Genomic DNA, 21872 nt, shown 5'->3' on the forward strand with positions numbered 1-21872 from the left:
ATTAACAAACATGCCTGCAAAACTAACTCGGAGGATGCCCACCAGTCCTGGTTCCAGAGTCTATATCTCCCTATTTACTGCATATTCCTTACATTGCAGGAAGCAGCAGTCCGTCAGTTTATCCTGACAAACTTGATACAAGAGAATGACCATTTCAAGTGGCGAGTGAACCTGGAGGCCATCACAAATACCCTGCCAAATCTGTTAGACTTCCCAGCATTTGAGAATTCCTATCCTGGACCTACTCTCTTCCTGGGAGGGGCTAATTCTCCATATATCAGGTAAAATGTTGCTGCTTTTACAAGTGATAGTTTGTTTATGTTTCCACTGCAATTACAGATGCCACAGGGAAGCCCAAGAATGAAATGTATGCCTTTCCTAAATGTTTTATTCCATATTACTATTTAACTAAGATGCTTGTGAAAAGTAAAGGTACCAGCCAACCAGAATTCTTCATAATTAATCTCCAGGCCAAATTATAGACCACAAATGATGATCAGAGAAGCTGAATAAGTGGGCAATTTTGATTCTACAGAAACCAAAAATTGTGAGCGATGAACTGGAACATTACAGGGGGCTACTTGTACAGTCCTGGCCAAAAGTTTTGGGACTGTCAAAAATATTGAAAATGAGAAAAGTTGGTGCTTAAGTTTTTTTAAAGGGAAGGTTCAGGGAGGGGGGGGAAAATAAAAATCCATTTCCACTTACCTGGGGCTTCCTCCAGCCCGTGGCAGGCAGGAGGTGCCCTCGCCGCCACTCCAGAGGCTCCCGGTCCTCTCCGGTGGCCGACCCGACCTGGCCAGGCCCGGCTGCCAGGTCTGGCTCTTCTGCGACTCCAATCTGCGCCTCACAGGGGCGCGCTGACGTCATCGGACGTCCTCCGGGCTGTACTGCGCAGGCGCAGAACTACTGCGCCTGCGCAGTACAGCCCGGAGGACGTCCGATGACGTCAGCGCGCCCGCATGGGACGCAGAAGAGCCCGACCTGGCAGCCGGCCTGGTCGGGTCGGCCACCGGAGACCACCGGGAGCCTGTGGAGCGGCGGCGAGGGCACCTCCTGCCTGCCACGGCTGGAGGAAGCCCCAGGTAAGTGGAAATGGATTTTTATTTTTTTTCTTTCCTCCCTGAACCATCCCTTTAATAGCAATTTGCATATACTCCAGAATGTTATGAAGAGTGTTCAGATGAATTTCATAGTCCTTCTTTGGCAAGAAAATGAACTGAATCCCAAAAAAACCTTTCCACCGCATTTCATTGCTGTCATTAAAGGACCTGCTGAGATCATTTCAGTAATCGTCTTGTTAACTCAGGTGAGAATGTTGACAAGCACAAGGCTGGAGATCATTATGACAGGCTGATTGGGTTAGAATGGCAGACTTGACATGTTAAAAGGAGGGTGATGCTTGAAATCATTGATCTTCCATTGTTAACCATGGTGACCAGCAAACGCATGCAGCCATCATTGCGTTGCATAAAAATGGCTTCACAGGCAAGGATATTATGGCTACTAAGATTGCACCTAAATGAACAATTTATAGAATTATCAAGAACTTCAAGGAAAGAGGTTCAATTCTTGTTAAGAAGGCTTCAGGGTGTCCCAAGAAAGTCCAGCAAACGCCAGGATCGTCTCCTAAAGAGGATTCAGCTGCGGAATCGGAGTGCAACCAGTGCAGAGGTTGCTCAGGAATGGCAGCAGGCAGGTTTAAGCGCATCTGCACGCACAGTGAGGCGAAGACTTTTGTAAGATGGCCTGGTGTCAAGAAGGGCAGCAAAGAAGCCACATCTCTCCCAAAAAAAACATCAGGGACAGATTGATCTTCTGCAGAAAGTATGGTGAATGGACTGCTGAGGACTGGGGCAAAGTCATATTCTGTGATGAAGCCCCTTTCCGATTGTTTGGGACATCTGGAAAAAGGCTTGTCAGGAGAAGAAAAGGTGAGCGCTACCATCAGTCCTGTGTCATGCCAACTGTAAAGCATCCTGAGACCATTCATGTGTGGAGTTGCTTCTCATCCAAGGGTGTGGGCTCACTCACAATTTTGCCAAAAAACACAGCCATGAATAAAGAATGGTACCAAAACACCCTACAACAGCAACTTCTTCCAATAATCCAACAACATTTGGTTGAAGAACAATGCATTTTCCAGCACGGTGGAGCACCGTGTCATAAGGCAAAAGTGATAACTAAGTGGCTCAGGGACCAAATGTTGACATTTTGGGTCCATGTCCTGGAAACTCCCCAGATTTTAATTCCAGTGAGAACTTGTGGTTATTCCTCAAGAGGCGGATGGACAAACAAAAACCAACTAATTCTGAGAAACTCAAAGAAGTGATTATGAAAGAATGAGTTGCTATCAGTCAGGATTTGGACCAGAAGTTGATTGAGAGCATGCCCAGTCGAATTGCAGAGGTCCTGAAAAAGAAGGGCCAACACTGCAGATACTGACTCTTTGCATAAATCTGTAATTGTCAATAAAAGCCTTTGAAATGTATGAAGTGCTTATAATTATATTTCAGCACATCACATAAACAACTAAAAGCAGTTTAGCAGCAAACTTTGTGAAAACGAATATTTTTGACAGTTTCAAAACTTTTTGGCCAGGACAGTATTCAGTGACAACTTTTTAATCTGATTAGGCGGGCATATGGTTACCCCGCTGGTCAGTTGGACGGAAGGTGAGCCAAATGACAGCTCACACTGCTGCCACTGAAATTCCCGTCGGCGTAAAAAACTATTCCCCTTCTGAGTCAAAGCAACTTGGAGGGAGAAGTAATTTGGGGTCCAGCATTTGCTGAAACCCCAAATTACCCTTGTGTGGGGCGCACACGATAGCATTACTGCTATAGCGGCGTCCAACTTGGGCACCAAGTGGCTGGCGCCGAGCGCCAAAACAACCTGTTTTGCTGAATAGCCCCCTGCAAAGGAACAATTCACCCCCTGCAATAGCCCGTTACAGGTTATGTGAAGTCTGAACAATATACACCCAAGGTGAGTTAAAATAACAAAAATTAGACATTTACCTTAGAAGAGGTAAGCCTGTGGATCCTCCAGAAACTTCACAAGTCCTCCTCCTGGAGACCTCTGGTGCTGCCCGGTATCCTCTTGAAGATCATGTCCATGCTGCTTTTCATGCACAACAGTGGCCTGCTGCGCCAGCGAGAGTACAGCTGCACCTGTTCAGTAGCACGGAGCTGCTCGTGGATGAGCAGCTCTGACTTACTGCACATGGAGTGGCGGTACTTACACAGGTGCAGCACGGCCACACTTGTGCATGAAGAGGAACCTAGGCAGCAGGTCTATGTGTCGGCAACAGTGGGGGCATGGAGGACATGGGAAGACTTCAGAGGATAGAGGATAGGTAATTATCTCGTTATTTTTTACCTCACCTCAGATACATCTCAGTTTACCTCACCTCAGATACACCTTCAGCTGTTTGCACATTTTCTGCTTTCTACTGTATAGTATTTTACTGCTGGGTTGTGTTTTTGAAGTCTGTCACTCTTTGTAACGTTATGTAGTATTATGAACCTGCAGTTGACATGTTGTTTTGCTTTGGCAGCTCTGACAATTATCCAGACATAGAAAGGCTCTTCCCATATGCAAATATTGAGTACATACAAGGCGCTGGACATTGGGTACATTCAGAAAAAGCACAGGACTTCCTCAGCGCCATCTGCAGCTTTCTTCAGGAAACAGCACAAAGCCAGTCCTGACTGCTACTCTGCAGTAAATTCCAGTCATTTTTGGGAGACTCGTTACTAACCGAACAGACGGAAGACTTTATAACACTACTAAAATATTTAGAAATAACATAAATTATATACTTTGTGCCATATGTCCTGATTTGTGTATTGTGTCTAGTTTTAAATAAATATATGGATAACATCTTAGAATGCACAGTGGCTTTCAAGGGGCACTATGGCAAAAATTGTGCTGTTCCATTATCTCCACATTATTTATTTAATATGGATAGCATAACTTTCACCATAGTGTTTGTGTTAGAAAAAAAAAAAAAAAAAAAAAAGCTTTATAATACATTGTTGTTTCCCTACACATCTGAGCTGCATCATTATTATACAGGTGGCAGCCATTAGCAATTCCTCCATTGTCGGACACCTCCTACTCCACCAGTTTGCCGGATTCTGTCCCGGCAATATGAAAGGAAGGGAGGGGTTTCTCCAATAAATGTAAAATATTTTATATTTGTCATCATGCAGCTGAAAAAAGGCTGCTATTTATTTTTATAATTTAGAAAATAGATTTTATTTCTGAAATCTTGTATTTTTAATTTGGGTCCACTTTAAGCAGAGAGCCATTTTGTCAGATTCTTATCACTAATGATACAGTTCAGATGTGTAGGGAAATAGAAATGTGATGTAAACTTTTTTTTTTTTTTTTTTTTTTTTACAAAAACTCTGGTGAAAGTTATGCTGTCCATATTAAATGAATGATGTGGAGATAATGGCCCTACTGTCCCTTTAAATTAACAATAGCCATGCGTAGACAACAAATCTACCTTCACCGGAATTGTTTAGGGAATCATAATGGTAACACCACAAAGCAATTTCACATTTAAACTACACCTGAAGAAAGAGGAATAGGTAAGCTGACATATTTATTTCCTTTTAAAGTAGGGTCATACTCCCAAAACTAACATTTCAATATCTACTCTTTAAGTTACATAAAATAACTTTTGAAAGTATCTCCTGTGTATAAAAACTTGTATTTTCACTGCAGAGCAGTAGAAGCTTGCTTATCTCTGGTTCATTGGCAAATTAGATCATTGCCGGCTGAAGCTCTCTGCCTGTCTCCTCTGCCCCCTCCTTTTCTGCTGAAGTGACTGTTGCCAGGGCGATATGTCTGTTCAGCAGAGGCAGAGTGAACAGACAGGCAGAAAGGTTCAGCCCGCATTGATCACATTTGCCAATGAAGCAGAAATAAGCAAGCTTCTACTGCTCTCTGCAGTGAAAATAAACATTTTTAAACACAAAATGCTTGGGAATGCTTTCAAATGTCCTTTTATGTAACTAAGAGTAGTTACTGGAATTTTAGTGTTGGGAGTATAATCCCACTTTAAACAATACCAGTTGCTTGGCATCCTGCCGATCTCTTTGGCTGTAGTATTGTCTGAATCGCACACCTTTCAGTCTCTAGATGTGCAAAGCTGGTAGAGACATACCCTAAAAGACTGGCAGCTGTAATTGCAGCAAAAGGTGGTTCTACAAAGTATTGACTCGAACTGAATAATTACGCACACTCCACTTTGCAGTTTTTGGGTTTTTTTAAAGTTTGGAATCATGTATGATTTTTGTTCCACTTCTTACGTGTACACCACTTTGTATTGGTCTTTCAAGTGGAATTCCAATAAAATTGATTCATGTTTGTGGCAGTAATATAACAAAATGTGGAAAACTTCGAGGGGGCCAAATACTTTTGCAAACCACTGTATCCTTTATGGCATGGTTCACAGCAGACCGTGCCCACAACATGGACAGTCACAGCAGATCCGTCTGTCCATTTTGGTCTCCGTTTGTGTCCATTGTAACAAGACAGCAAGGGTGACCTCCAGAGCCCCTCATGCCACTCATGTTAATATATTTTACAGAAATGAAGGAGAGTATAGTGCCCAATATACTTTCATTTGTTTAATTCGTATTAACGTCCCATAATGATGTGCAAAGGTGGGAGAGGGGTCTCAGTAATTCCTTTCTTCTTCCCCTGTTTTTAACACTCCGCACTCTACGATGCCTGCTTGTTTTTCAGCTGAAAAGCACTAGTGAGAATGGATGTTGTCTGTCTAAATAGGCTTTCCTTGTTTCTAACAGCATGAGCAATCCAGAAAAGTTGTACACGCTGGGACTTTGTGTTCCGCTACCTCAATGGAGACAACAGATGTGTTGAATCTGTTGAAATGTCCATTTGTCTGTTGACCTCCATTGCAGAAAACAGTACGATCTTGTGTCTAGTGTGAATCCAGCTTGAGACTGATCACTTTGGTTTTAGCTTTGTAATGCCTAATGCAGTACAAAGCTATGAGAACATCAGTAGCATATCGTCACATTCCCACGTCCAGCTCTGTTCCGTGTCTGGTTTCTTATGCCTAATAGACATGGTACGATTTTCCGTACGATAGATGGATCCGATAGATAAAATCAGTCATGTCCGATATTGTTCCCAATCCTTTCCGCGCTCGATTTCTCATAGCGGTGAATGGAAAAAGGTAAGAAAAACGAATGAAAATAAGAGAATCGAGCTCGGAATCGAGTGTGGCAATCTCCCTCCTCCCAATGTCCTTGGCTGTAGTGCTGATCTCCGGGTCCCTTGCAAAGCAGCTAGCCAGAGCAATGTTTTGGGCCATACACACCAGCTACAAATGTAGCTGGTGGCTAGCACACGGAAGCGTGTGCGCAACAGTTTGGCGACAACTCGTCCCTCCGCATACACACTGCGGAAGAGGGACGAGTGATGCGACGGAAGCCGTCGCCGACATTCCTCCCCCCACCGGAAGCTCCGTGTATCGGCTATGAGGTTGCTGTCGCTAGTCCGCATACACACGCAGACTTGACCGCGCCAATCGTCTGGCGACAGGAGCGACGGTTGGGGGCGCGCGCCCCCCATACTCACGGGCGACTTGTTCGCCGCAACATGCGTGTGCCACGTGGTTGCCGCGACAATTGTAGCCCGTGAGTATGAGCCATTAGGTGTGGAGGGCTGTGCCTGCAAAACTGCAGGCGACCCCCTGAGAGAGTTTCAGAGCTACAGCCAGCAGCAGGGGAGGAGAGAAATTGCTATCGCAGCCTCACAGGAGTGGGGAGGGAGTGACATGACAGCCAGATGAGCCTGCCTAGTGCACGCCATACAGTTTTCTGTTAGATTTTTTTTTGTTAGCGGCACGTACACACGCTATACTTTAGCAAACGACGGGTCCGTCACACCCTCCCGCTGGGCGGACGTTCTGCCGACAGTAGGATGTGTGTACCCGCTGTCGGCACACTGATAAGACTGTTTCTGAAAGATCCGCTCAGCGAATCTGTCAAAAACAGTCTTATCGGTCTGCCAACAGACTACTGTCAGCAGAACGTCCGCCCAGCGGGAGGATCTGACGGACCCATCGTTTGCTAAAGTATGACGTGTGTATGCGCCTTAATGTGCGTACACACGCACTACCGCCGGCAACGACGGGTCCGCCAGGGGAGTGGAACAAAGCCTAATTGCTAGGCAGATAGATGGTTAGATAGATAATTTCCAACATGTTGGAAATTATCTGGCAGGTAAATCTGGGATCTGTACAGCAAGTGTCGTTGAAATTGGTTAAGGTGGTTTCCAGTGATCACGGCATATACATACACACACACACACATCCGATTTGATATAGATATATATATATATATATATATATAAATACATATTATAAATATTTAAAAATAAATATTATAAATAAATATTATAACCTGGAAGCACATCCTGTGAAAAGCATTCCAAAAAAAATATTTAGGAACAATATCACTGACCTAATGCTAACAAAAAGGAAAGGCGTTTTCCAGTGATTGCGGCATATACACACACACACACATATATACACACACACATATATACACACACACACACACACACACACACACACACACACACACACACACACACACACACACACACACACACACACACACACACACACACACACACACACACACACACACACACACATATATACACACACACACACACACACACATATATATATACACACACACACACATATATACACACACACACACACAATACACATACACACACACACACACATATATATACACACACACACACGATTTTATATATATATATGTTGCACAGTTGTAGGGGATTAAATAGGGTTAATAGCAGCAATTCATGGTCATCAGCAAGAAAAGACTGGAATAGTCCGGTGTGATTGGTAAACACAGCCAAGTAACATGCCCAGGTAGGTACTGTATTTTTTGGATTATAAGACTCACCTTTTCTTCCCCAAAAATGGGGGAAAAAAGTCACTGCGCCTTATAGTCCAAACGCAGGGACTTATGATCACCTGTCAATACGAACCTCCAACCCACCACAATGTTGGGGACTCCCTGTGCCCATGCAAAGGGGGACAAACAGAGGACACAGGGGCATAGAGGAGGACACAAGGAGGACAGAGGCGGACACATGGGGGCCAAAGAAGGATACAAGGGAGACACGAGGTACAATGGAGCATGAGATACAAAGGGGGTCTTAATCCACAAGATGCCCTTTCACATTGGATGCACCAGGTTTAGTATATGCTGTATTTTTTCCCCTGGTTTTGTCCTCTAAACCTAGATGCATCTTATGGTCAGGAGCGTCTTAAAGTCCGAAAAATACAGTATATGGGAATGCTAGTTAAGTTTGGGTAATGCTATATGTAACAAATATGGTGTGTCAGTCTTGCAGTCCCCCGCAACATATCTCAGTTTTCTAGTGCCCCATATTAGATTAACTGCCCACCATAGTGTGTTTAGCTTTCCAGTGCCCCAAAAAATGTTTCAGCTTCACAGTACTCCAAAAATGTGTCTTAGGTTTCCAGCTTACCCATAAATATTTTCTCCTGTTAGACTAAAAGCGCTTGAGAGCTGCAGCCACTAGGGGAGCACTCAGTAGGCCACACAGCAGTGTTAGGGAATCTTGCCCAAGGACTCTTTACTGAATATATGCTGGCTTACTGAATAGGAAAAGCCGAGATTTGAATGAGAGGTGGGGTGTCCGTCTGTGTTCAGGGAATGGATCTGGCTAAAAAAATGATACTCTGGGCAAATCAGGAAGTGAAAGTCCAAGCATAACTATTTTAATTACCCTCATCACCAGGGTCATGCAGAGGATCCTCAACGGGGGTGCTCAAATTTTGAAAAAGGGGCACCGATCAATTGTGAATAATTGTGTAAGTAATTCTCCACCTGAGAAAGCTGTCCTTGATAGCAGTATCATGCAGACTTTGTCTTCTTCCAACCCCAGGCCCGGACTCTTCTATCATGACTGGGACCGTTGTCCTTCTTAAAAAGCTCACAGGCTTCTTTTCAGGCAAAGAGGAAGTGGTTGCCAATATGCATTGGGTGCTAAGCATCAGTAGTATTGGGTGTTAATTTGAAGTGAGTGCTAAGCAGTACTGGGTGCTGACTGAGCAGCAGATGGTGCTAAACAGTAGTGGGTGCCATGTGAGTGCTAATTGGTACAAGATGCCTTGTGAGTGCTGGGCACAGGCCAAGGGTGGGTACTGGGTGCATGTAGGTGCTGTGGGTAGGAGTACCATGTGAGTTCTGGATGTGCACCATGGGTGGGTACTGGACAGCGGTGCCTGGTCCACCAGGCCAACCAGATGCCAGATTGTATGACTCCCTCTAGCTGATGAACTGGCTTGCGGCGTCTAATAGACGCCACACCAGTTCACTGACCGCAGCCTACAGCTCACCTAAGCCGGTGGAGTCTGTAGTTTCTGGCAGGCAGAGCAGCGCTACGGGAAGATAGCGTCCGAAGCCCTGAGACTATTTGAGTCTCCAGCACAGGGCTTCGGACGTCATCTTCCCGTAGCCCTGCTCTGCCTGTGTTAGCGCGGGAGTTGTGCAGCTGAGCAGGACCTGTTGCACGAAAGACCATCGGGGAGCTACATGCCAGAGGGAGGCTGGGAGAGAAGTCTTCTGCAGGTGAGTAAATGATTTTTTTACAGGCGCAGCACCAGAGCGGGAAGAGGAACCCTGCCTAGGTGTATTTTTTGGTGAAACATTGCCCCATTACTTTATTTTCTGGTGAAACATTGCCACATTTAGATTCTTTTCTGGTGAAACATTGCTGCATTACGATTATTTTTTGGTGAAACATTGCTGAATTACAATTATTTTCTGGTGAAATGCTGCAGCATTATGATTATTTTATGGTTAAACATTGCTGCATTACGATTATTTTCTGATGAAACGCTGCAGTATTAGGATTATTTTCTGGTTCAACATTGCCGCATTACGATTATTTTCTGGTGAAACATTGCTGCGTCACGGCACTGCCATGCCTTCATGAGCTACTCCTAATGAACAACTCAGGTTCTGCCTTCAGAACAAGAACAATCTATGCTATGTTGCTGTAAGACCAATACAGCATATGAAGTAAAGCTAAGATGTAGAGAGAAAAGTGAAGTGAGGTCCCTCCAGACTGGATGCTCCTTATGAACAGCCAGTCAAGGGTTAACTTGGGATCCCAACCCTAAGGGTTGGAGTCCGCTGTCCATCACATGCTAGGCCTGCCATTGGCTGGAGCTTGCTATGGAATGACAGGCACAGTCCTAACTGCACGTGCCAAGTGACTTATACCAGAATGGGTGTCGTGACTTCTGAGTGCAAGTACATTGCCATGATGGTTCCTGGTTCAGGTGCTGGTTATCATGTGGGTGCTTTGTGCAGATAGTGGGTGCCATGTGGAGTGCAGGTATAAGTACTGAGTGCCATGTTGGAGCTGGGTACATATACTGGGTACCATGTGGGTGTAAGTACTGGGTGCTGGCTGTGGAGAAAGGGGTGTAGGTTCTGGGTGACATGTGAGTGCTTGCCCTCGAAGGAGCAGGGGGCTACTGGCTGAGTATACTGTGGGTGCTGGGTATGGGGGGGGAGGGGGGTGTTGCTGTGGGTGCAGTGGGAAGAAGAGGTTACTGTTGATTCTATTGGGGTAGGGAGAGCTCACTGACACTGTGGAAGTTGGTTGGAGGGAGAGTTTATTTTGCATATTGTATTGAGGGAGATGTCACTGTGGGTGCTGGGGAGTGGTAGGTGATGGTGGGTGCTTTTGGGGATGGGAAAGGTGCAGCAGGGGGAGGGAGAGGTCACTGGAGGTGCTGGGGGAGGGAAAAGTCAGTGTGGGTGCTGGGGGAGAGAGAGAGGTCAGTGTACATGCTGGGGAAGGGAAAGGTCATATTGGTGCTGTGGGGGGGGGGACATCAATGTGAGTGCTGGTGGAGGATGGAGAGGTAACAGTACATGGTTAGGGGAGAGAGAGGTCACTGGAGGCGCTGGGGCAGGGAGGCCGTCAGGGAGATACTACAGTGTATATGCTTCTACAGAGCTAGGATTCCAGCCGGGCTGCCTCTCAACTCCAAAGTGTCCTGTTGATTGGTGGAGTTTACTGCAGGCAGTGGGCAGAGTTTGTTGCGGCCAGTGGCGGAGCTTCTTTTGCATGGTTAGATGGGCACTTTCATTGCAAATAAAAAGGGGAGGGGGCACCCAGAGCCCCTCGCTCTCTGCATGTGCCTGCTCATCACCAGAAAAGGAACCACATACTTGGGGCTACAGGTTCTTTATGAATAAGGCAGTCTGATATCCATACCTCCCAACTTTTTGAGATGAGAAAAAGGGACACTTAAGCCACGCCCCTGCCACACCCATGGCCACGCCCTCACCACACCTCTAGTCACGCATACCATAAAGATTTCATAAGAAACATGTTGTTTTATAATTCAAACCACACTAGTCCTTCCTATCCTGGTGCATTTTCCTTCATATAAACATTTTAAAATTAGTAATATATCAATGTAAAGGATGGGAATAAAGTTTAGAGTCAATCAAACAAAATTTTTGTAGTTAAATATATATATTTACATAGAAAGAGGGACAAAGTCCTGAAAGAGGGACAAATGAGGAGGAAAGAGGGACAGGGCTCCCAAAGAGGGACTGCCCCTCCGAAAAAGGGACAGTTGTGAGCTACTGTATGTGATATCTGTTGTAGGAAGCAAGGTATCCCACTTTAAATTCTGGGTTGATCTTTCTTTGATATTTAGGGAATTTCATATAGTACTCTTGATCTTGACTAGTATGTTTGTGGAGCAGTTTGGTGATGGCCAGACAAAATGTATTGAAATCATCAGCAGCCTGAGCAGCAGTTTTAAAAGCAGTATCAGGCAAAATGGCAAGAGGGTTTAGTGGGTGGGTGGATGCACAAAGTTATAGGCAAATTACGCCACTGGAAACAGAGAGAGGCCCAGTAAAGAAAATTAAGAAAAATAATACAGGTACTGTTCCATTGTTTGATCTTTAAGCTTTCTATCGCCGTTGGTCTGACAATATCCAGGGATTTTTCACAATGCATTCCAAAACTTGATTGTGAACTGGCCGCCTCTAAAGGCGGTAGTCACCATCAGTGTTGCCAACTCATCCCTTTAATTACTGACACATATGAATTATACAGGTTTTGTGGCTAGGTAAATGCAGTTAAGGCACTGATTATGTGCAAATAGCACCAGAACCTGTATAACTTAGATGTGTCAGTAATTAAAGGGATGAGTTGGCAACACTGGTCACCATTTATTTGCTAAATGCAAGAATGAAGTGTGCTGCAAAAAAAGTACCCATGATGGCAATGTAAGGTGTCATTTTAGACAATCAATTCACAGCTACAAAGATGGTATACTAAAGTCTTTAGATGTAGGAAGTTTGACTATAAAGTTCAGGGAGACTTTCAAAGCCATCTCAGGAATTGGTAGATGTCTGAGTAGGCTAAATATTTTCTTATTTTTGCAACAAAAGAATAGAAAACAGAGGTTTCTTCATTTTACCATTAGAAGTTTCTGTTCAGGCAGAGCTTATGTGGATTTTTCTTTAATGTCAGTGTCTGTTATCACATATTCATGCAGCACTTGAAAGTGAAACCTTTTACTCTGTTACTGTAAACACCCAGATTTCAACACCAGCCAATGAGGGCTTCTGAGACTTTCAATGCCTCCAACTTCCTGCAATGTGCGTTCGCCTGACTGAACTCAGACTGCTCGAGATTGTGGATATTCTTCTAGTGGAAAGTCATGAAACATGGCAGGTAATGTGAGCTGGCTATCATTACACTGTATGGAAACACTGTACTAGCAAATACAGTATGTGCCATTTGAACACAGCACAGGTCAGACAGTGGAAAGGGTAAAGCATGGGGACACTGGCTTAAAGGATAGTTAAGTGGGTGAAGGCTGTAGGTGGTGTTAAAAGTGTACCAGAGACTCTAGTCCAGGGATCAGGAACCTTTTTGGCTGAGACGGCCATAAACGCTGCATATTTCAAAATGTAATTCTGTGAGAGCCATACAGTATGTTTCAAACTGGGACAGTAGGGCTCACGTCCCTGTTGCTATGGCGATGTGTATACAGTTGATCCTCCGGGCAGCGGAAGTGTCAGACACATCTTCAGCTTCCCTTGGGTTTCAGCAACATCAGCAATTTCCCCGAGAGCCAGAGAGGAGAAATACCAACTTGTGCAATTAGCTATCTGACTTGGGGGTTGATTCACTTTGTAGGATGAGATCCCTGCACTTTGGCCCAATAGGCTGCCTGTCAAGTGACAGGCAGACTATTGGGCCAATCAAAGTCTGCCACCTGATCCACCTCCACCCCTTTGTCCTGACAGACAGAAAAGACTATGAAATACCTGAAATGGTTATATCGTATCAGTTGATCAGAACCTGCAGAGAATAATACAGGCGTATTCCTGACATTCTCTGCTTTAATCAGAGTCTTGAAACAGGTGAAATCCGATATTTCATTGCAGAGAAACCAATATCTCGGTCCCAGAAAATGGTAGACCAACGCTTTGTGGGTTCATCCACACCCAAATCAGATCTAAGGTATCTCTGATAATTTTGACATGCCTGGCATCTTAGTAAAACTGATTATTTGAGTAAAATGGCTATTCTTTTATTCCAAGGTGAATTAAAAGTAATTTCATTTATCAAGAGGCCTGCCGTGGTCAACTAACAAATGTATGAGGGTCTGGACTTATCTGGACTTCTCTGTCTGTCTTTGAAGTAGAATGGGGAACCTGCTTGGGTGAGTTTTAATGCCCCTTCTATAGGGAAAGATAAATGAACAACCCTTTCCTGTGTAGCAGCTTTTCAGCAGATGGAAGCATGAAGTGCTCCAAAATCTCCTGATAGCTAGCTGCATTGACCCTGCCCTTGATAAAACACAGTGGACCAACACCAGCACCTGACATGGCACCCCAGACCATCACTGACTGTGGGTACTTGACACTGGACTTCAGGCATTTTGGCATTTCCCTCTCCCCAGTCTTCCTCCAGACTCTGGCACCTTGATTTCCGAATGACATGTAAAAGTAGCATTCATCCGAAAAAGTACTTTTGACCACTGAGCAACAGTCCAGTGCTGCTTCTCTGTAGCCCAGGTCAGGCGCTTCTGCCGCTGTTTCTAGTTCAAAAGTGGGTTCATGCTTCCATCTGCTAAAAAGCTTTATGGAGATGAAGATTTCATTTTTCAGCACGACCTGGCACCTGCTCACAGTGCCAAAACCACTGGTAAATGGTTTACTGACCATGGTATTACTGTGCTCAATTGGCCTGCCAACTTTCCTGACCTGAACCCCATAGAGAATCTGTGAGATATTGTGAAGAGAAAGTTGAGAGACGCAAGACCCAACACTCTGGATAAGCTTAAGGCCACTATCGAAGCATCCTGGGCCTCCATAACACCTGAGCAGTGCCACAGGCTGATTGCCTCCATGCCACGCCGCATTGAAGCAGTCATTTCTGCAAAAGGATTCTTGATCAAGTATTGAGTGCATAACTGAACATAATTATGTGAAGGTTGACTTTTTTTCTTTTAAAAACACTTTTCTTTTATTGGTTGGATGAAATATGCTAATTTTTTGAGATAGGAAATTTGGGTTTTCATGAGCTGTATGCCAAAATCATCAATAAGAAAAACAATAAAAGGCTTGAACTACTTCAGTTGTGTGTAATGAATCTAAAATATAAGTCTAATGTTTATCAGTACATTACAGAAAATAATGAACTTTATCACAATATGCTAATTTTTTTTAGAAGATCCTGTACAACATTATACTATTTATACATTATACCTATTATTTTCATGTTTTTTTCCTTTTATTTTGATGTATTGATCTGTTTCAATTGCTGTATTTTATGCATTATTTTATTTTTAAAATAAAAATAAAAAATTGTCTAACAGCTTGTTCTGAAAGCTCCGCAAAGAACTCCTCATCTCCTGAGGTAAACGTTACCATAACTGTTTTGATATTCATTTTGTTATGTTTTGCTATCTCTAGAAAGGTTGTTGAATTAACCCTTCTTCCTACATGATTTAACTAGAGTTAGATTTCCGTATCCCCATGCTTATTGCCAGAGTCGTAGCTAGGGCTTTCAGCGCCCGGGGACAAAGACTATTAATGCGCCCCCTAAGGGGAAGGCTGCGGCGCGCGCAGCGCCAAAAAGGGGCGTGACTATATAATAGATGTGGGCGTGGTTATGGGTGGAGCCAAATGTACAGAAAATTAGCAGGCTCACGCTCACCCACCCTCCCTCAGTATGTACCTTCCAGCATGTTCCAAGACAAATTCAGCAATCATGAGCCCCCCCCCCATCAAGACAAATTCAGCAATCATGAGGCCCCCAACATGACCAACTCAGCAATCATGAGGCCCCCAACAAGACAAATTTAGCAATCATGAGGCCCCCAACAAGACAAATTCAGCAATCATGAGACCCCCAACAAGACAAATTCAGCGATCTTGAGGCCCCCAACAAATCATGAGGCCCCCAACAAGACAAATTCAGCGATCTTGAGGCCCCCAACAAGACAAATTCAGTGATCTTGAGGCCCCCAACAAATCATGAGGCCCCCAACAAGACAAATTCAGCAGTCATGAGGCACATAAATAGACAGCATTTCACATAAATAGGCAGAATGCCCCCTTAATATGGTAGACACCTCTCACCTGGCAGCAGTTCCCCAAAATACACTCAATCCAACAGCAGTGGTTCCCCAAAAATAGGTAGCCCCAGGTCTATAGGTGTCCCCAGAATAGGTGGCCAGCAGTATAGATGTCCCCAGAATAGGTGGCCAGCGGTATAAATGTCCCCAGAACAGGTAGCCAGGGGTAGAGATGTCCACAGAACAGGTAGCCAGGGGTATATGTGACCAGTATATGTAGCCAGGTGTATATGTGCCCAGTATATGTAGCCAGGTGTATATGTGTCCAGTATGTGTAGTCAGGGGGTATATGTGCCCAGTATGTGTAGTCAGGGGGTATATGTGCCCAGTATATGTAGGCAGGGGGTATATGTCCCCAGTATATGTAGGCAGGGGGTATATGTCCCCAGTATATGTAGCCAGGGGGTATATATGCGCCCAGTATATGTAGCCAGGGGGTATATGCGCCCAGTATATGTAGGCAGGGGGTATATGTCCCCAGTATATGTAGGCAGGGGTATATGTCCCCAGTATATGTAGCCAGGGGGTATATGCGCCCAGTATATGTAGCCAGGGGGTATATGCGCCCAGTATATGTAGGCAGGGGGTATATGTCCCCAGTATATGTAGGCAGGGGGTATATGTCCCCAGTATATGTAGGCAGGGGGTATATGTCCCCAGTATATGTAGGCAGGGGGTATATGTCCCCAGTATATGTAGGCAGGGGGTATATGTCCCCAGTATATGTAGGCAGGGGGTATATGTCCCCAGTATATGTAGGCAGGGGGTATATGTCCCCAGTATATGTAGGCAGGGGGTATATGTCCCCAGTATATGTAGGCAGGGGGTATATGTCCCCAGTATATGTAGGCAGGGGGTATATGTCCCCAGTATATGTAGCCAGGGGGTATATGTGCCCAGTATATGTAGTCAGGGGGTATATGCGCCCAGTATATGTAGTCAGAGGGTATATATGCGCCCAGTATATGTAGTCAGGGGGTATATGCGCCCAGTATATGTAGCCAGGGGGTATATGTGCCCAGTATATGTAGTCAGGGGGTATATGCGCCCAGTATATGTAGTCAGGGGGTATATGCGCCCAGTATATGTAGTCAGAGGGTATATATGCGCCCAGTATATGTAGTCAGGGGGTATATGTCCCCAGTATATGTAGGCAGGGGGTATATGTCCCCAGTATATGTAGGCAGGGGGTATATGTCCCCAGTATATGTAGGCAGGGGGTATATGTCCCCAGTATATGTAGTCAGAGGGTATATATGCGCCCAGTATATGTAGTCAGGGGGTATATGTCCCCAGTATATGTAGGCAGGGGGTATATGTCCCCAGTACATGTATGTTTTTTGGGATGGGAGCAGCGCATAGAAGAGGGAGAGCTGTGAGCAGCGGTGGAGAAGGGGGGCCATCTCCCCCCTCCTCTCACCTTAGGTGCTCTCCCTCCCTCGCTGTCCCCTCCACAACTAATGTCCGTCCGGGTGGCTGGCAGCGGCAGGCGGGACTTACCTGCGTCTCGTCGCAGCGCCGGATGGATCTGCCGCTACTCTCTGGTCTAGTCCAGACCAGAGCAGCGGCTGCAGGACCCGAACTTCCGGCGCTGGAGCGAGACTGAGGTAAGTCCCACCCGCCGCTGCCAGCCACCCGGACGGACATTAGTTGTGGAGGGGACAGCGAGGGAGGGAGAGCACCTAAGGTGAGAGAAGGGGGGGGGGAGATGGCCCCCCTTCTCCACCGCTGCTCACAGCTCTCCCTCTTCTATGCGCTGCTCCCCTCCCAAAAAAAAAAACAAAAAAAACTCTGCAGCTCAGCTGGGCGCCCTCGGGGATCCGGCGCCCCGGGGCACCTGTCCTACCCCGACCCCCCCCTAGCTCCGCGTCTGCTTATTGCAGATTGGTGGCAGCGACCTGGTCTCTATATGAGATCACAGATTGTATTGACTGTACATACAATGAAAACTGGACTGTGTGTGGACTAACCAACCATTCCAAAAGCTTACTTTGCCAGCAGTGCTGAATCCCTTCAGGATTCCCTCAGGGTCTGAGGCTGAATGGTAAACTGGGAACAGCAACTGGAGAGTGACTTCGCATCCGTCACAGTATGGCCACCTTTAGGTCAAGGCAAGCAGCAGTCAAAAGTTGGCAGATGAATTGGGCTGTCAGTGGATGCAGGAGAGCAAGCAAGGTCAAGCAGGCATTCATACAGTTGTGTGCAACAGCACATAAGTGTATGTGCCCCACTAACCACAATGATACCAATGGCTAGAAGCAGGCACAGACAGAAACTTGCCGAGGTATGGGATGCTAAGGATGGTCACCAAATGGATCAACCAGATTAGTTCAGTTAAGCGCTTACAGTACATACAGTGGATGTTGGTACAATTACTCAATGATTGTGCGATCTAACTGCAGTCTGCAGCATCTGTGTGGGCGGCATCTCACTGATAATAAAATGGCAAGGAAACACTCCTGCAGGTAACTGATTAAGAAAGGGTCAGTAGATTTGGCTTTATGGGAGCTGTAAATATTACCATAATTAACAATAAACAGTCATGATTTACCTGAAACAGTAAAAACTTTTTTTTTTTTTTTTTTTTTTTTACTTTTAAATACAAAACGTGACTATGAGATTCCAGAAACATCATGTTTAGAATTAGGACTTTAGATATAGTTGTTTATCTCATCAATTTGTTTTCACTTCAGATTTGCTTTAAAGTTAAAAAAATAAACTCATGAGATAATGAATTGTATGTGAAGTACAGATAATAAATAGAACATTAGTAGCAAAGAAAAGAGTCTCAGATTTTTATTTCCCGTTATATAGTCTTATTTATAACATTGCATCAGACTGTCGCAGCGGCAGTTTACAATCCACACTCTGTATTTTAGCTGTAAAGCAAAGCAGAAGTAATGGCCCTTTGAACAGGGTAGCAAAACCTTATCTTAAAATATCCCTCACTGTTTCTTGGCTGTTTAAAGAGTAACTGTTAGCATTAAAATACACAATTAGTTCTACATTGCAGGCTGATATATTAGTAAAAAGGATGTTACTCAGGCAATTGAAAAGTTTAAAATCATTCTTACTTTTTTTTATGTGCAGATTCTCTCTCTATGCCCCCAGGCTCTAAGAGCTTACGCACAGCCGGAGAAGAGAAGTGACAGGCATGCTGAATCAGCCTGATTGGCTGAAGCCTCTGTCACTCACTCCTCTGCTCTTTGATTGGCCGCCTTGGTCTCCCCTTCTCTCTGTGGTCCAGCCGCTGTAAGAGCGCAGGGAGGGGGGGCCAGAGGCTGTCTACTGTCCCTGTCCTCTGCCCCCCTCCCCCAGTAGCATGTCCGCAATCCCCCTCAGCCCTTCTGCCGCAGCCGGATTCTCTCTCTTCCCCGCACTGAACATTGGGGAAGGATAAAGGCGGCGCACACAGAGTCCCTGAATAATGGTTCCAGGCACTGCAGTATCCTTTTATACTCTCTGCACTGCCTCCGGTGGTAGTGCAGAAAATAGATAGGAACGGTAGCGCTTGGATCCATTAGCAGGTGAGTCTGTGGCTGCTGCATTTATTCCTCCCCGCTGTGCACAGAAACAGTGCAGGGAGGAGGGGGATGCAGGGGGGGGGGGGTCAAGGATCCAGCTGGAGGACACAAGATGGCCCCTGCCAGGAACAGGAGTCATCTAATTTTACAATTCAAAAAACACAGGAATAAAAAAGTGGACACACCATACATCTGTTATGTAAGTAGAGCAAGTATTTATCTACTTACATTTGTGTTTTGGTGTGGGGGCATTTTTTAGCTAATAGTTCCTCTTTAAGCTCTTAAAAAAATTGATTTGATGATCAGGGAAGCTTTTTTGCACAGATAACTCAAGTTTTTTATTCTTTAGCTCATACACTTATTTTCTTTTTGTAAGCAAACTAGTTTTCAATTTATGTATTATATCTCCGCTATTTCCAGATAAACTGTTCGGACTGCGGAAAGGACTGATTGAGGGTGGCAACATTGCACTTTTACGTGCTCTGTTGGATGACTTACAGGAAGATGAGATACTGAGCCATGCAGAGGCGGAATATATTGATGAGAGAAACCTTTTGTCTAGAGACAAATTACGGGCGCTGGTTGATATTGTTTGGAAGAAAGGAGACAGATCTAGCAACATCCTCATCCAGAGAGTGTCAGAAAGAGACAAAACTCTCAGTGAAGAACTCGGGATAACAGGTGACTCCTTCCCCTCACAAGTCTGTGGCTGCATGAGAGCATCTCAGGTTTTCACAGTGTTCAAATATCATGGGAGAACCCTGTAGATTCTATTTGGGGATTGATCTCATTCAGCTTGCACCTAAATTATATTAAACCAAGCTCTAAGTAGTTCACATCTTGTTACCCAGTATATCTATAACTGTATATGAAGTGTCCAAAGAAAAAAAAAGGCTTCAGCTAGAGGCTTTTTTGTTGCCTACAAGTTGTTCCACCCTCTTATGGATATATAAGGCGATTTTACCTGCCGATCAACCTACCAATTTAATAATTGTATGTAATCTGAGGAAAACCGGTGCCATGTCCGCCCAACTGATGTTTTGATCGATTTTGGGCCTAAATCAGTCAGGAGAATCGATCGGACATGCTGGAAAATATCAGTCGAAAATGCTCAATTGGTTGTGCCGCAGTAATGTCGTTCAATAATGTGGTGAGCAAATACTTGACGCATCCACGCCCCACCCCCAAGTGTAAAGTGTCCCTCCATACAGTACAGTGTTTTAAAGTCTTACCTCTTCGCCGGCGCGACTTCTGGCCTCCTCCACCGTCACCGGGATTTGTCTCATGGTTGATCTGCCCATACATCACCTGATGTATGGCCATCATTACAAGGTGCCTTTTTCAGTTCCAATTAGGTGAAGGAGATCCAAAGTGCAGATAATCCACTTTGTCCATCCAATGGTTCACATGTGTCAAGCTGAAGGCCCCCCGGGCCAAATGCAGCCCTCCTTGCCATTCTATGTGGTCCTCGAGAACTTCAAATATACATCATATATAGTACATCAACAGTACACTGCCTTCCCATTCAGAGGATGACAGTGTTTCTGGTTGAAATACTGTCAGTTTGATCCTGGGTGCAGCAATAACCGACAGGACCCTCCTGCAAAATTAGCATGCAGCCCCATCCTTGGATCCAAATCCCCCCGTGTGGCTGATAAAACACACACTCACTTTTCCCACCTCTCCCCACATTGCCAAAGTAGTGAAGCAGTGTAATATTTACCTGCTCCAGCGCTGCATAATTTCTCTTCTGTTCTTGACATGCATTCGGAGCCAGAGGTATGCAGCATAGAACATGTGACCGTCAGAAAGATCAGTGGATACCTGAAGCAGAATATTAAACTGCTTCATAACGCTACTAAAGAAGGGGGAGGAGTGGGGATCCAGCCCCTCCCCCCCCCATAATCGCTATAGTTATGCCACTTTATTTGGACTTTTTAATAAATGTTGAATATTAATAAGTGACTAAAGGCATATTGACTGTCATAACGAGTGTCAATGCACATGCACCCCACCTACTATACGCCGGTAGTCACATGGTGCGCCAATGCGGAAATACAGTGCAGTGCACTCTGGGATGGTGCGACAGGTAAAGTATAAATGCACAGGGAGCACATAAAACATTTAATGGGAAGTGGTCGGAGTAACAAGGGGGCTTCATGCTGAAATAGATCAGGAATTGGCCTGCGGTGTATGGGTAGCCAACAGATCTCTCTCTGATAGACAGTGAAGTTTGTAGTGTTGTCTCGCACACGCTAAAGGATCAAACCCGTTGTCTTTAACCTCCTGAGCGTTACGCCGCTCAGGAGGTTTTGTTACTTTTTGCCTGATTTTAAAGGGGCACTATGGCTAATTTCTTCATTTGAAGTCCCTTTAACATAAACATTTGTATGTTTAGCATTGTTAATGTCATGTATTGTGACTGTTGAAAAGGATTTTTTAAACTGCAAGTACACATGTATAGCTAATGAGTCACGTTGGGCAAATGTACCTTACTGACGCCGATTCAGCATAAACCATTGTATAATAGGAGGCACTGTAACTGCTCTTTCCATTGCTGATTTATTCCCCCCCCCCCCCCTCTCTGGTCCGAT

General features: G+C 45.0%; 2 protein-coding genes across 4 annotated transcripts in view; both read left to right on the forward strand.

Moving 5' to 3' along the window:
- The window catches only part of ABHD11 (abhydrolase domain containing 11), a 62613-nt gene extending 58778 nt beyond the window's left edge, over positions 1-3835 (forward strand). For all 3 annotated transcript variants that reach the window (XM_068265759.1, XM_068265760.1, XM_068265761.1), the window contains 2 exons: positions 100-281; positions 3560-3835. In XM_068265759.1, coding sequence (XP_068121860.1) covers positions 100-281; positions 3560-3713 — 336 coding nt within the window. In that variant the 3' untranslated portion in view covers positions 3714-3835. The remainder of the gene's footprint in view (positions 1-99; positions 282-3559) is intronic.
- An 8485-nt stretch (positions 3836-12320) lies between these two features.
- LOC137544666 (caspase-1-A-like) overlaps positions 12321-21872 on the forward strand; it is a 59221-nt gene continuing 49669 nt past the window's right edge. Inside the window, exons 1-2 of the mRNA XM_068265762.1 lie at positions 12321-12837; positions 19699-19959. Of these exons, the coding sequence (XP_068121863.1) occupies positions 12831-12837; positions 19699-19959 (268 nt within the window). The 5' untranslated portion in view covers positions 12321-12830. The remainder of the gene's footprint in view (positions 12838-19698; positions 19960-21872) is intronic.

The sequence above is a fragment of the Hyperolius riggenbachi genome, chromosome 2 (genome assembly GCF_040937935.1).
Source record: "Hyperolius riggenbachi isolate aHypRig1 chromosome 2, aHypRig1.pri, whole genome shotgun sequence".
Taxonomy (NCBI): domain Eukaryota; kingdom Metazoa; phylum Chordata; class Amphibia; order Anura; family Hyperoliidae; genus Hyperolius; species Hyperolius riggenbachi.